The sequence below is a fragment of the Dipodomys spectabilis genome, unplaced genomic scaffold, assembly GCF_019054845.1.
Source record: "Dipodomys spectabilis isolate Male_0828 unplaced genomic scaffold, ASM1905484v1 ptg000002l, whole genome shotgun sequence".
Lineage (NCBI taxonomy): Eukaryota > Metazoa > Chordata > Mammalia > Rodentia > Heteromyidae > Dipodomys > Dipodomys spectabilis.
The window spans coordinates 36364759-36380809 of record NW_024870679.1 but is presented as its reverse complement, the minus strand read 5'-3'; the positions used below and the strand labels follow the sequence as shown (position 1 = coordinate 36380809).

The 16051-nt window shown below is 40.5% G+C and overlaps 1 protein-coding gene across 1 annotated transcript in view; it reads right to left on the bottom strand.

Moving 5' to 3' along the window:
• Window positions 1–4787: 4787 nt before the first annotated feature.
• Window positions 4788–16051, bottom strand: part of Slc35d1 (solute carrier family 35 member D1) — a 44608-nt gene continuing 33344 nt past the window's right edge. Inside the window, exon 12 of the mRNA XM_042679590.1 lies at window positions 4788–7216. Coding sequence (XP_042535524.1) covers window positions 7108–7216 — 109 coding nt within the window. The 3' untranslated portion in view covers window positions 4788–7107. The remainder of the gene's footprint in view (window positions 7217–16051) is intronic.

Below are 16051 nucleotides of genomic sequence, written 5' to 3'. Positions count from 1 at the left end.
TTATTAAATATTTTTAAACATATTTGTGTACATGTGATGTCATTCAATTAGTTCATTAGGTTAAATAGATTGTTAAACTTGTGTGCTGCATGTTATCATGCAAATATTTAGTGCCTTCCTTTTCCCATGCATATTGCACTTATTTTTTCAGTGATTCCTGGTCTTAGTTACATGGTACTAGGTGATATATTTTTTTTCTTATTCTCTGTGGAGATCTTTTAATACTAAAACCTCTCACCCATTTTTCTTCTTATATAGTTAAAAATAATATTTTTCCAGTAGAATTTATATCATATACAGAAATCATACTAACTTTGTAATAGAAATTACATTACTATCAGTAAATAATATAGACTGAGCACCCTGAATAATTGTAGGTTAGTGAACTTCTGTAGGCAACAATTAGATATGTTCTGAGGACTACTAAATACCAAATCAGAAATACTAATAACATTTTTTCAGATTCAGATACATCAGAAATGCCAACAGGAATTTTCAAAATTTATCTATTTGTTTTCTCACTGAAAATTATTTGTTTTGTTTTGTTTTTTGGGTCCGGTCATGGGGCCTGAACTCTGGGCCTGGGTGCTGTCCCTCAGCTCTTCAGCTCAAGGCTAGTACTCTACCACTTGAGCCACAGCACTACTTCCGGCTTTTTTCTTTTTGTTTATGTGGTGCTAGGAATCAAACCCAGGGCCTCATGCATGCAAGGCAAGCGCTCTACCACTGAGCCACCTTCCCAGCCCCGAGAATTACTTTTTGTATTCTGTAATTCTGATTGTTTGAATGTTTTGCCATAATAATCAACTCTATTCTTTAATAATCATCTTCTGCAAAATCTTGAGTCCTCCATCCTAAGTGATCAGCTGATTTTGTGTCTGGATTACTTCTTTATCTTCTCATTTAAGCAACTTGCCATAAACTATACATGTCCTTAATCTTATGCAGACCTGTGGCATGTATCATTTATTTAGACATGAGTGGGCTTGGGTGTTACTCAAGCAGTAGAGGACCTGCCTAGTAAGCATATGTCCTGAGTTCAAACCTCAGGACACTGCCCCTCCACCCCCCCAAAAAACCCAACTCAGTCATGAAGTTTTCTTTTCTTTCCTGAACATGACTTGGTATGGCTTTAGGATGTGTAATGTACTTAAAATGTCACTTGGTTTTAAGTAATTGTGTAAATGTCATTTTTCTTGTTTTGAGTGATTAAACACACTTTTGTAAAAACTGGTGAAGAACATTGAAGCTATGTAAGCTTATACCCAAATTCTGTTTTGCTTCATGAAAAATTGTGGTGAAGGTTTCTTCCTAGTTAATTGTAGTTATCTAGTAAAAAGTTTTGAGGAAGAGGCATTCCCTCCAAGGGAACATGGGCTGGTCTCCATGAGGCACATAAAACAAGCCTAGTGCAATTATCCAACGTTATTAGGTAATTTATGCACTACTAAATATTGTAATCAGTCTTCCCATTATTTCCCTCAATTTCCAAATGAGGAACATGAGCCACTTGGATCTTTTCGGTGAGCTGAATTGTATTCACCTATATCCCCAAGTCAGCACAGGTTGTTTGAAATTAAATGCTAGTCTAGCTTTCTTCCCGTAAGTCTGAGTTCTACAGAAATTCCCTCAAATTTGAAAACCAACCAAAAGTCAGTATGCTGTGAGCATAGCAGGCCTATGAGCTTCACATTTTGTCTGATGCTAAAAGTGAAATAGGTCCTTTAAGCTTTCTATCATAGCACTTCATCCCCATGCTGACCAGGAGACCCACAGAAATGGAAGTGCTATAATTAAGAAGGTTGCATTCCAGAACAGGCCAATTTCTTAGTTAAGAAATTGCCTTAACTAGTCACCAGAGGCTCATGCCTGAAATCCTAGCCACTCATGAGGCCAAAATATGAGGAGCGTGATTTGAAGCCAGCCCAGGCAGGAAAATTCATGAGATTCAAACGAAGTTTCCTGAAAGAAGCCTTTGCTACTTTTCCCAAGGAATCTCATACATTTTACACATATCTCAGATACCTTCCTGATTGTCAGAATTGCTCACAATATTCATGGAAAAAGTAAATTGCTAGAGGATAAGCAAATGTGATACTCTGTACACCCTATCGTATTCTCTTAACAGCTTGCTATACCTTGCTGTATCTTGAATATATACTTACAAAAGAAAAGTTTTGGAATCAAAATTGCAGATTTAAGTTCTTCTTAGCTGAGCCAAATAACAAATGCTTAAGCATCAGTAAAGCAGAGTAAGGACCCAATACAAACAAAAAATGTTCTAGAGATAAACCCCTAGTCACTTTGTTGACCTTCAATACATTTTGCCTTCCTCTCCTAGGTTTCCATCATTTTATTTCCCAACAGCATCTGTTGCCACTAGAGGACGCCATCCAAACAGAAAGGTGCAGTTCCACAGATTCAGCCAGCCACAGGCTTTATTCGTAAGTATGATGTGTGAACAATGAAGACCATTTTACATTTGATGAGTATGGTACCATGTCTATTAAAGGTGGACTAGGGAAACAGCCAGATATGATTCCTGAAGAACAAAAGTGTTTTCAATCAGACAAGTTGTATGACCAGCAATCACTGGGCAAATTTATTTCCCTAATTATTCCTACTAGAATATGTATGTGGCCTGATGGATGCACTCCATCTCCTACACCCCCAACTGCACCTATGTGGCAGTTGCACTGTAAGGAAGACAAGTGAGACAACCAGACAAAGGCTGAAAACAATGTAAAAAATCCTCAAGTATTTCTTAGGTTGATTAAAATATCTGCCTTAAAGACAGTCTTTTCAAAAAGAAAAACTGAGTATCCATATGAAAAAGCATGTCTTTATATCATATATAAAAATTAAAGACGGGATGTAGCAAGCATAAGACTCTTGAGTACAAACCTCAATAACAACCCCGAAGTATTGAGACCTAATCATTTAAAATTACGAAACTCTTAGAGAAAAGCTTCATGATAACTGGATTTGGTAATGATTCTGAGATATTCCACCAAAAGTAAAAGCAACAAAGTGTAAGATAAACCTGGACTGCATAAAAATTTAAAACTTCCAGAAGTGGCACTGTGGCTCAAGTGGCAGAACACTAGCCTTGAGAACAGAGGCTCAGGGACAGCATCCAGATCCTGAGTTCAAACCCTAGGACCATCAAAAAAAATTAAAATTTTTGCATATCAGAAGATCTATCAGCAGTGAAAAGAGCAACCTATAGAGTGTAACTTGCTAAGCAAGTTACAAAAACAGCCAATCACAATGGGAAAAAAGGACCCTGGTGGGGTGGGACAAATCTGTACTATTAGCTACTTGGGAGGCAGAGATAGGGAGTATCAGCGTTTCAAGGCCGGTCTGGCTGAAAAGGTACAAAACTGCACAGTACACACACTTGTTACCCAACTACAGAGGAGCACAATAGGCGGGTACAGTGTCGTGTACCTCCAGTGTCATAGAAAAGCACAAATAGAAGGATCACAACTCTGACCAGACTCAGCGTAAAGTAAGATCCTTACCTCAAAGCCAACCCCAAAAGGGGCTGGAGGTGTGGTTCAAGATAAAAAAATGTCTGCCTTGCAAACAAGAGGGCCTGAGTTTAATTCACAATTGAATAAAAGGGGGGGACTTGGATTTTTCTGCAAAGAATATTTATGAATGGCCAACAAGCACATAAAAAGATACTCAACTTCACTAATCATTAGGGAAATAAAACCACAAGAGTATGATCACCTCACACTCATAAAGGCAGCTATAATCTAAAGAGAATAACGTGAAACAAGAATGTGCAGCAATCAGAATTCTTGGGCACTGTTGATAAGAATATTAAATTTCACACCCATAATAGAGTATGGTATTTCCCTAAAACAATTAACAATAGTAATTCTATATACCCAGAAGTTCCAGTTCTGGGTATATGCCTAAAAAAGCTGAAAGCATGATCTTGAGAAAATAGTAAAAACCCATGTTCATAGAATCAGGATTCACAATAGCTAGGAAGTAAGATAACTCCTGTGTTTACCAATAGGCAAAATGTGGTAACACGCACAATACAATATTCAGGCCTGGAGAAAATTCTGACATATGCTACAAAGAGGAACCTGGAGGACATACATTATACTATTTGAAATAAATCGGTCACAGAAAGTCAAGTAATGTGTAATTCCACTTATAAAGAATGGGGATTACCAGGGACTGAGCAAAGTGGGAAATGATGCAAATAGTTGCAAAACGATGTGTACATACACAACGCTGTATGGAAATGTACACGTAGAAATGGTAAAGATAGTAATTTTTTCTGTATTTTACAAGTTTTTAAGTGCTTTAGTGTGCTCCTCCCTCCGACATGCCTTCATTGCCTCCACCTGAGTGGACATGTACCAATATAGCTGTCCTTGAGCGTGTTTTGTCTTTGGCTTATTACCTAGTAAAGCTAGACTAAGAAATCTAACAACTCAGCTTAAAATATCATAAAGGCAGAAAGGCTAGCCTTTTAAAAATTATTTTATTATTTTTTATGTAGTACTGAAGAATTGAACCCAAGGCATACATACTAGGCAAGCACTCTACCACTAAGCCACACTTCCAGCTCCCTATCTGTCTTTTAAATGTCAAAGACACTGATAGTTAGTCATGGATTGTTTCTGTACAGTATTAGGATGGAAAACAGGATTCTCCCTGTTACTGGGCCTGAACCAACCAACTGGATGCCATTCTTGTGTGTGAGTAGATCTCCAACTCTCAATTAGTCTCCATGCATTTAGGAAGGCATTTCAACATGCTTTCAAGAAAAAGTATTTATTTGACATCATTACAAAAATATGTAGGCACATAATTTTCACGTTTATGTCATCTTCTTTACATACCTCAATCCTCAGTACCTTTTAAAATTGGTAAATAGAATCTATGTTGAAAAAATATCATGAGAAGACATTTGTAGACCAAAATTGCCAAAACCATTTAAAATAATCTCTAAAAAACATTTTTGTGAGACAGTAAATCTAACCAGTAGATTTCTTTTAAAAAGATATTTTCAAAATAAAGCTTAAAAAAAAAAACAGTGCAAGAGTATCTCCTCATACCAGAGTAGCACCCTAACAGCACTAGAAGCCAGACTTAGATGGTGCCAGAAACTGAGATCCTAATGTGACTAGCTAGAAGGCGAAGGCAACAAGCAGAATTCTGTATCCAAGATGACAGTGAAAACATTTTTTAAAGTGAATTGCCATTATGAAATACAATTGAGACAGGAAGTCTTCCTTCTTTGCAATACACACCAGCATTATGAAGTAATATTGTTCTTTTTACCAAATGAGTAGAATTGCCTGCATCACACAATGGTGCCCATTACAATCAGGTTTTATAGAAAGAAAACCAAGTGTAGAATACTGCCTGCCAAGCACTCTAGGAGCAATGGGGTACAGGGCCAGGCTTTTCAGGAAATACATTGAGAATCTTGTAACAACCACAGTAGCTTTGTTTACCAAGTATCTGCTTTGTACTAAGCACCATGCTAATTACTTGTACAGTCACAGTCTCCTTCATCCTGAATACTTTCCTTTCGCAAAGGAGAAGTTGGTTATGGCCAATCTCAGGTGAACAGTACTGCACAGTTATGGAAAATAATGTTGTAGGGGAGGAAGATCAGAGGCTAGTCACTGTTCTGCTTATCATATTGTTAGTTCTCCAGCTAACAATATGTAAAATAAAGTCATCTGCAATTGAGCACTGCTTTACTCTGGGGTAGTGTACTCTAGACTGGATGGCCCTGAATACTGTTCACTGAATTTCTGTTCACAAATCACTGGCTTCCTTTGCCCATTTCCTTCTCAATGAGGGTCGAATATACTCCTTGAGCAAGAACTGCATCCCAAAATGCTTGCATACAACAGGGACTCCTGAAGTCCTCATTCAATGACAAGGTTACAATCAGGAAAGCAAAGGCAGGACTTTGAGTCCAAGGTCCTCTTCCAATCTAAAAGAAGAAACACTGCCTATGAAGAATCTGCCTCAGTCCCACTGACCAAACCTCCAGTGGATTCCTCATCCCGAGGACTACAGGCAACTTGCAAACCCATCTTTTTAAATACCTACTTGCAAGTTATACTTACAAATATTAAATTTCTCCAGCAGAAAAAGAAATCAAAATATTCCTGGGTCACCTGTTGAGAAACCAAAATTGTTTGGGTCCACATAGCCCAATGGCTTCCAAACCCAACAAAACAGAAGCTAGTGTGTGCATTAGTGCAAAGGTAGCCAGCTCCAGCAGAGATGCAACAACTAGCCTGCACAAACAACACTCACTCCTAAGCCTTGCAGGTCTTAGTCCTAAATGTTGCCTGAATGGATGAAGAGAACCAAGTTCTCATCCTCCCTTCAATCCCTGAGGCTCAAGTGAGATTTTCAGCCATCTCCCTAAAAACAACAGTATTCCTAGCACTCAGCACTGGCAAGCCTCAGGTGAATGAACGTATCCAATGAATAAATGAGTAAAAGGCCATCTGTCCCTTCATTATCCCGCCTACATCACAGAGGAGAGAATGCTCTCTGCTCATCCCCAAGTTCTCAGGAAAGCAATGCTCTTAAAAACCTCATGGACTGTGTGTGTGTGTGTCCATGTGCATGAGTGTGCCAAAATGGATTTTGTCTTTGGCAAATGCAGTGATGACTTTACGAAGAGAAAAGAGAAATGTCAGCTGCTCAGCTGCATTTGGAGAAGGGGCTAAACTGTCTTCAGGCACAGTGGCAAGGAGAAGGCTCCAGTTAGAAGATATTATCTATGCAGCTCTCAGGGACACCTCGTTATCAAACTACTGAAGAAAGTATCTTCAAAACACTTGATGTTACACTGTCAGAACAGAACACAAATAAATTAAAAGGCCCAGTACATTTTCTAGTCTGGTATAAATTAATTCCAACAAAAAATACTTAAAATAGAGTCAGTTTCTCTGATAAAATTTTAAAAGGCAGCAATCAATCCTCGGATTGTACAAGTGCAAAGGAACAGTCTCTCCCGTGGAATCATGACATCTCATTATCTGCGTGGGAAGTGCCAGTGTTCTGAGCCATGGGAAGCTGGGGTAGGTCCTGGAGCAGCCCTGTTCATACTGCTCCTTTTCCCTTAACGTCCAGCTTGTTACTGGCCTCTGACTGTTTGCTCAGCTGCTCTTCAGTGAATGTGATGTAAGAATACACCAGGCTGCCAGCAATGCTGCAAAACAAAACCACCAGAAGGGAGGAGACATGAGTGTTTTATAATGCAACAGCGAAAAGCTAGATAAAACACATTCCATCAAGGGAATTTGTATCAATTCACCTAATGGAGTACTATGTATCCATTAAAATGAAAACAGGCAATGGCGGCTTTAACAAGAAAAGATTCCATCAAACATTAAACATTGCCTAATCCTACTTTTTAAGTGAACATGAATATATACACAACAGAAAAGTCTGGAAGGAACAGACAGTGCCTTCTTTCTAGCTAGAATCAGGTTCTCAGCGAAGAACTTTCACCTAAGCCTTTTATCCTATGGTAGCAGGTCATAGGATATGACCAGTAGCTATTGCCAGATTCTATGCTTGATGGACAGTGATTTCTCTGTGGACTCTGATTAACTGAACACACCTGGTTTTCAAGCCTCCTGCCCATCACTGAACTAAAGGTGAGCCAGAGGAGCTCAGGTGCCCAAGACCCCTGCCTACAAGAGTGCTGCACTCTGCTCAGCACCCAGATGCCACCCCAGGATCCCTTGGGTCTCTGGCCAGCTGAGAGTGTGGACTGGGAGACTCTGCTGTAAGGTTTCCCTCCCCTGAACTTGGCTCCCATCTTCTACCCGACCACAAGGCTCATAAACCCATTGCTTATTTCCAACACATGCTGCTTTCCTTTGGGCTGTGATATTCCAGCCCCAGGCCAGCTGGAGCACCCATGGAAGCGCGTCTGAATGATGGTGAGACATAACCTTCCCCTGCTCACCACAGGTCCTGACACTGGCTCTTTACTGCACCTGTTTCCTCAACACTGCCCCATTCAGAAACCTCAGTGTCCCACACACAAAGTTTAGCTTTGTGGTCTAATGCACAGGCTCCTGTAGCACTTTGTAGGGACACAGTAACTGCTGAAGTAGGTATCCAATGGACTCCACTCAAAAACACGCTTCACAGAGCCACCCTTGCGCATACCAGTGTACACAGAGCTGCATCTTTTCCTTTACCTGATAGCTTGTTTTGTTTAGGTTTTAACCTGATTTTCCCAAAAACAGTTGCTCTCTACTGCATCACATAGATGACTTGCCCGGTACCTGGGCTGGGACAACCAGAGATTCATAGAAGCCTTCAGGATTAAAGCTAAAAATTCTTTAAGGGCCATGTATATAGTCAGCCATATGACAGTTTCCCTTTGCTTGCAAACTCAAAGTAAGCCCGACACTGACCAGAGGTCTCTGTTAGAGCCAGAGAGATATGTTATTGATTCTTTTTTGTTTTGGTTTTGTTTTTTTGTTGGTCGTGGGGCCTGAACTTTGGGCCTGAGTGCTGTCCCTCAGCTCTTCAGCTCAAGGCTAGCATCCTACCACTTGAGCACAGTGCCACTTTTCCTGCTTATGTGGTGCTGAGGAATCAAACCCAGGGCCTCATGCATGCAAGCACTCTACCACTGAGCCACCTTCCCAGCCCCAGATGTGTTATTAATGAAAAGAAAGGTCATATACGAACAATTGTCTTAATTTGCTCAAACTGCTATGAAAACAAAATAACCATACACTGTGGGCCAAGCATTGTGACTCATGCCTGTAATCTACTTGATTATAGTCCACTAGAGAGTCAAAGATTGGAGGAAGTCTCAAGCCAGCCTGAGGGGGGAAAAAAGAGATAGATAGCCTATCTCAAAGGACTAGTAGTTCAGGCCTGTAATCTCAGCTTGCTACCTAGGTAAGGACTGTTATCTGGGACCAATCCCAGAGCAAAAAGCATGAAATCCTATCTGAAAAAAATACTAAAGCAAAAAAGAATGGGGGTATAACTCAACTGGTAAAGTGCTTGCCTAACAAGCACAAGGCCCAAGCCAAAACTAGTACAGAAAGAAAAACAAACCCCATACAGGAGAGCACCACCTCAACGATCTAAATACCCTCCATAGCCTTACCCCCCACACCATCTCCAAGAGGGCCAGAACTTACACAGAATTTAGGAGAAACACAAACTGTCCTCCAAAACGAAACATGAGGCTAGGGGAGGAACACTGTTGTCAATAACTGAGACAGCATGTTCAAATTTTATAAATTCCATCTTGATATAACAGCAAAAGATGGTTACCAGCGTTCACAGAAATAGGATTCCATAAGCACATGGGACATTCATCCATAAGCATCCTTATTATGTGTGTAGTGTGACAATTATGCTTTGTAAAGGAATCATAAATTGCTCTCAGCAGCTTTGGAAGTACAGAAAGTTGGACAGTGCTGCATCTGAATACCAAATGATTTGAAACCAGGATCTTCTACCACTTCCAATAATGTACCTTTCAGTACTAAGGAATGGTGTTTCTGTGCTAGACCTTACTAAATACTAAAAAAGAAAAGGAAGAGGAAAAAAAAGCCAGGCACCAGTGGCTCACACCTATAATCCTTGCTACTCAGGAGGCTGAGATCTGAAGATTGAAGTTCGAAGCCAGCCTGGGCAGAAAAGTCTAGGAGACTGTTATCTCCCATAAACTACTCAGAAAAAGCCAGAAGTAGCGCTGTGGCTCAAGTGGTAGAGCACTAGCCTTGGGCACAAAGAACCAGAAAAAGAAAGGGGTGGAGGGGAGGAGGAGAGGAAGGGAAGAAAGAAGGGAAGAAGGGAAGAAGGGAGGGAGGGAGGGAAGAAGGAAGGGAAGAAGGAAAGGAGGGAGGGAGGGAGGGAAAGAGAGGAGGGGAGGGAGGGAGGGAGGGCAAAAGAAAAAACACCTGAAGTAGAACTGATCCACAAGGTTTCTTTTAAAAAGTTAAACATGAGTATTAAAAAATAAAGCACCAGTGGCTCACACCTATAATCCTAGGCTAGTCAGGAAGCTGACATCTGAAGATCATTCTAAGCCAGCCCAGACAGGAAAGTCCATCAGACTCTTATCTCCAATTAACCACCCCCTCAGTCTCCCAAAAGCCAGATGTGGAACTGGTTCAAATGGTAGAGCACCAGCTTTGAGTAAAAAAGCTAAGGGACTGCACCCAGGCCCGTGTTTAAACCCCAGTCCAGGAACATGCATACATATATGCATGCACACACACACACCTGCACACACACACACACACACACACAGGAAAATAATTACACAAGCCTTAAAAAAGAAAAAAGCAAATCTCCACTTTCCCAACAGTAAACAGGCCAGTAAGTATGCTGGGAATGTGTGTGAACAGAGACAGTCAGTGATAAGGTGGATTCATTTACACAAACTGCCCAGGGAACTTCAGAACAGGAGGAGAGAGAAAATCCAACCCTTGCTGCTCAAAATCAGGAGTAAAAAGAAAAAACAACAATAAACTGTAAGTACAAATTAGGGTATCAAACAAGTTTGCTGTCAGGAAAAGAAACCTCTTCCAAGGAAAAAAAGAAAAAGAAAAAAGAAGAAAGAACCAAAACACCACGACAGGGCCAATGTATTCACTCAGACACCACCCTGGCAGTGACCGCTGCATGGGAGATGAGCAGAAGCGGGAGCTGTACCCTGTGCACACAAGGCTCTGCTCAGAACAGTGCCAGTCTCACTGTGAAGTGCTGAGCCTGCCTCTCCCTTCTGAACCTGCTGCATCTGCTCAGCTACCGCGGAGCTCCAATCTGCTCCTGTCCTGTCTCCACACACTGTCATGAACCTGACTCAGCAGCCCCCAACAATGGCATGCGTGGCCTGTAAAATGCTTTCACTGTAGTAAGTCCAGGCTGTCTCCATCTCCTCTCACCACCAACGTGTATCTAGGCAGGTGACTGCCTTCTATAAATAAAATCATGCTCATCCACATTCAAACCTATGAACCAAGAATCTGATTCTTCTTAACATGCTTCATCCCGCCAATAATTAACATTGGGTTTCTAGTTGTCTTTTCACCGTGACAGGGACCCCACCTGAACTCCCACAGTCACTGCTAGGAGCCTTTCCCTGGGAAGAAAGATGATGGAGCCACCCTTAGAGCATGGCAGAAGGGATCAAGTTATAGACTCACTAGACACAGTAGTTATGCAACCATCTGAGGACTCACATCAGGGTACCCACGTACTTCTCCAAAATTATCCTGCAAAACCTCTGTGAGCCACACTCACGGGTTGCACACTGCCCATCTTCCTGAGTCCCATCCATCGCCTGTAATTCCAGCTCCAGGTTTTGGTTCAGACAAAATTTAACAGTGGATATAGCCACCCTCTCTTTCCTCCTCTCCAAATCCTACCACCTGATCAGGTTTCCTTCTTCATAGTCTTGGTACCATTTATTTCTAGCACAGCTACCTGAAAGCTCTTCGGAAAGAATGTTTAGTCATAAGAAGTGCTGTTCAGGCCACATTAAGTGCCTAATGTTACCGTAAATGTAATCTCTACATTCATCTACATCTAATCTCTACATCTCTACATCCACCATCTCTATATAAACTGTACCCTTCTAAGTAACTGGCCCTCCTTGCCACCATAATTTTCCCTACTATGTTTTATTTCTCATCCATGTTGTTGTTGTTGTTTTTGAGACAGGGTCTCTCTCTATAGCCCTGGTTGGCCACTTAGATCCTCTTGCCTCAGTCTCCCAACGGCTGGGATTACAGGCATGTGTCAACATACTTAGCTTATTTACTTCCTTTACTATATATCTCAAACTAACAGAACAAATATTTCACTCATTTTTAGCTCTATTTTTTTCCCCTACAACTCTACCAGGACAAGGATTTTGGTTAGTTTGTACAGGGACTCTATTCCCTACTACTGAAAAAATGTCATAGATACCTACTTATGCACTGATAAAGGAATCTTTCTGGCTAGATTATGAACTCCTGAAGATAAAATTCCCCTATGGTTTTGCCATGCACTGAGCAGTCACTCTAAAATAGGTACCAAATGGGTCTAACCACAAGTTGAAGACAGGAGATAAAGACAAACCAGTCATGAGGCGGGAGGTGAGAAGGAGACTTGAGAACCTTGCAAAACGGAGCAGAGCCATCTTCATCTTTAATCTCATGTCCCCTTACAGAGCAGAATAATCAGCAAGAGGACTCAGGTCTGATCAGGGCTAGAATCTTAACTCTGCTTCTCACGACAGTAGCTATGGGACCTGGGGAAATTTATGCTGCATCTCTCTTTCCTTATTTTCTGAAATGACATCATAAAGGAGGTTGTTTTCATATCCTAGGACTCCACCAACATTACCTCTCACTGCTGCCTTCCCAGATACCTGTTTATGTGATTGCCATACTAAAATAAGGGCTGGTCTTTGCACATACTTTAAAAATAGAAGTGTTGAGTCAAAAATTTTGGCCAGAATATGAACCATTCCATCTGCCTAGGAGTCTTTGGAGTTCTCCCAGGAGTAAATTTAGGAGAAAAAAAAAAACCAAGATTCCAATCCTTAACAAGAATATGTTTTAGCCAGACACTGGGGCTCATGCCTATAAACTCTAGCTACTGAGGAGGCTGAGAGCTGGAAGACAGTAGCTCAAAGCCAGACCAGTTAGAAAGATCCACCTCCAACTTATCAGCAAAAAGTTAGGCTGGAGGTGTGACTCAAGTGGCAGAGTATCTGCTGTGAGGAAGAAAGTGGAATAGAAGCATGAGATGCTGAGTTCAAGCTCTGAAACGAGGACACACACACAAAAGGAAAGAATGTTTTATTAATTGACATGAGTCAATCAATGAATGCTCTTTTTAAGACCAGACTTCTGGTTAAGGTCTCAGGTACATATCTAGGTTTGTAAAAGGCTGCACTGCATTTTTACTACCCATTCTTACCACTTGGAACTAGTGTTTCAGAAGAGAGAGTTTTCTCACTATTTTAAGGACAGTTCAATTGTTTTTGCTTTTTTGACATCTTTAGTACTCAACACTAAGCACATTCATCATCTGCTCACTGGACTCCTCCTTTTTTTCTTTCTACCTCTTTAAAACCATAAACACAATCAGAGAAAATACACACTTTAGTGTCTGCCACACCTGGGAAAGCTCCACCAAGCAACCTCAGCCCTACTGACCACCATTATTTCCATAAGCCATCTTGGATGGAGAACACCCAAGGGGCTGAAGCAGCCCCAGTCTAAAGATGAGAAACAAAGGTCATGTAAATACACTAATAGCTAGGGGCAGACTCTACAACACAACACACACTTCTCCCAACACTTCAGTTCTCTTCTGTCATGAACTGATGCATAACTAAGGAGATAGCTGGCCTCTCTACAACCAGTTCAAAACTACAAGCTATTCTGAACCGTCATTTTATTAAGGAATAGAGCAAATATGCACATGAGAAGATGCCAAACCTCATTTATTATTAGGGAAATAGCAACAAAAAAAAAAAAAGAAAAGAAAAAAGATTCCAAACCTTAACAAGAATATGCTTTAGCCAGGCACTGAAGGCTCATGCTTGTAATCCTAGCTACTAAAGAGGCTGGGAGCTAGAAGACTGTAGTTCTCACCCCTACTTCACATGATATAGAAAGTTAAGCTTGGGGGACATGAAATAAATGAGATATCATTATATATCTTTGTAATTTTAACAAACCTCAGGAAATGAAGATAACTAGACATTACCATATATTAGAATGCGCATTCATATTTGTGGATGGATATACAAGAGTTAGGCCACTCTAAATTGAGATGGCAATTTCTTATGAAGTTAAACCTAAATTGACCATACAGCGTAGGAATTCCCTTCCTAGGCATTTAATAACACCCATGGAATGAAAACTTCTTTTCCACACAAATTTCTAAGCATTTTACTTATAGTAGCTGACATGAAAATAGCAAAAAAAAAAAAAAGATCCAAATGACCCAAAACAATAAAAGAACAAACTGTGATACGTGTGGTCAATAGATTTGAATTAGCAATAAAACTGAATGAACTAGTGACACAGGCAAGAAAACAGCTGAGAACTGAAATGCAGTATGCTGAGTGAAAGAGCAGGACCTGAAAGCAAAATGTGTCATGACATGACATTGTGAAAGTTATTCAGAGAGGCGGGGCAGTAGGAAAGGCTGTGTGAATGGACACGAGGAAATGTAGACTGTTTTATATATCAGTTGTGGTGGTAGTGATGGTTATGAGACTGTGTGTATTTGTCAAAGCCCACAGTTCTGCATACTAATTAATTTTTTAATACTAAAAAAAGATGAGCTCTAGAGAAGGTAGGGTTCTGGCTTGGGCAGCTGTGAGCCTGATGGCGTCCTTCTCTAGAAAGGCAACACTCTTCAGGCCTAAAGCACAGGCAGACTACAGAGGGACGTACAGAAGCAAGCAGTCTTTATTCTGTTGCTTTTCTTGGCTTGCCTGAACACTGAGGAAATTGCTACCTGAAAATAATTTTCTTCGGGGGAGTTAGAGGCAAGCTTTCAATAAAGACCCAATGAAACAGCCAGCGGCCTTCCTTCCATCAAGTTGGATGGAGCCTGAAAAGCCATTATGCGTGCCTCCTCCTCCTTCCTGAACTTGAATCATATTGAGAAGGTTTTTCAAACTTGCTTACAACAGCAAAGAAACTAGGCAGGGGGTGGGGGAGCTGGATATCTCCAGTTAACCACAGCTTCCTCTAGCAATATAGTTCTAAAAGCCAGGCACCAGTGGGGCAAGCTTGTAATCTTACCTACTTCAGAGACTGAGACCAGGCAGATCTTGGTTCAAGACCATTCAAGGAAAAAAGTTCTCAAGACTAGAATCTCAACAAGCAAATACTTATCAGCCCAGCTGCTTACTGTGGCAAGCAGAAATAGGGAGATTGTAGTTCAAGACTACATGAGCAAAGCAAGATTCTAGCTCAAAAACAACCGAAGTCTTGAGGTATGCCTAGCAAGTAGGGTCCCTGAGTTCAAATTCCAGTACTGACAACAAGAAAAAGAATATAGTTCTATTAGTGATTTCTTCCAAAGCACAGTTTGTCAAGACAATTATCTAACATCATTTCCAAGCAATGTGAAATCTAGTAAGTGCTCCTGTAAATTGGTGTGTTTATTTTTTTTTCATTTAAAAAGATAATAATGTTCACAACCTCTGGTTGTTTGCCAGCTAGAAGAAAACCAAAGGAAATATAAACAACAAAGTCATATCTTTCATTTTTAAGAGAAAAAAATAGAAAAAAAATTTCCTTATTAAAAGCTAACAGACACATTGTACTAGAAATAATATTTGAATAGGTATCAGCATAACTAGATTGGCATCACAACTGCAAATAATTTGAATACTAACTGACTGACTAATGCATATTACTATTCTCTTCAGCCTTGCAATAAGATGGAATTAGAACTAATTTTGTTTTCACATATAAAATTGAAATCGGGCTTGGGTACAGTGGCTCACTCCTGTAATTCCAGTTACTTGGGAGAGGCAGAGGTCAGGAGGGATCACAGCTTAAAGCCAGCATGGGCAAAAAAATTAGCAAACCCTGATCCCAACCAACAAACCAGGCATGGTGGCACACATTTACAGTCCCATGGGTGATAACATGAACATTTTAAACTTTTTGAAAGGTGGCATGTCTTTAGCATGTTTTTAAATAGGTGGCATTATGAGAAAAATTAATCAAGCATCTCATGTCCAGGGCTGAACTCTTGTGTAGCCTGAGCATTATTGGCTTTTTCTTAATTGCAGTCTTTTGGAACCAGATACTGATGGATAGCAAAGGTTCATTGTATTTGAAGTACTTTAACTTGGAACTATATAATTAACCAGAGCAACTTGACACAAAATCCCTGAGGAAGAATTTTCAGGTTGATTTGCTACATGTTAGGATGCCACAGGTTATAACATTCCAACATTTTTAGGCATCTACAAAGTTTTTTTTCTGAATCATTGTTCTATTGAGGTATGACTAACATTCAAAAACCTACA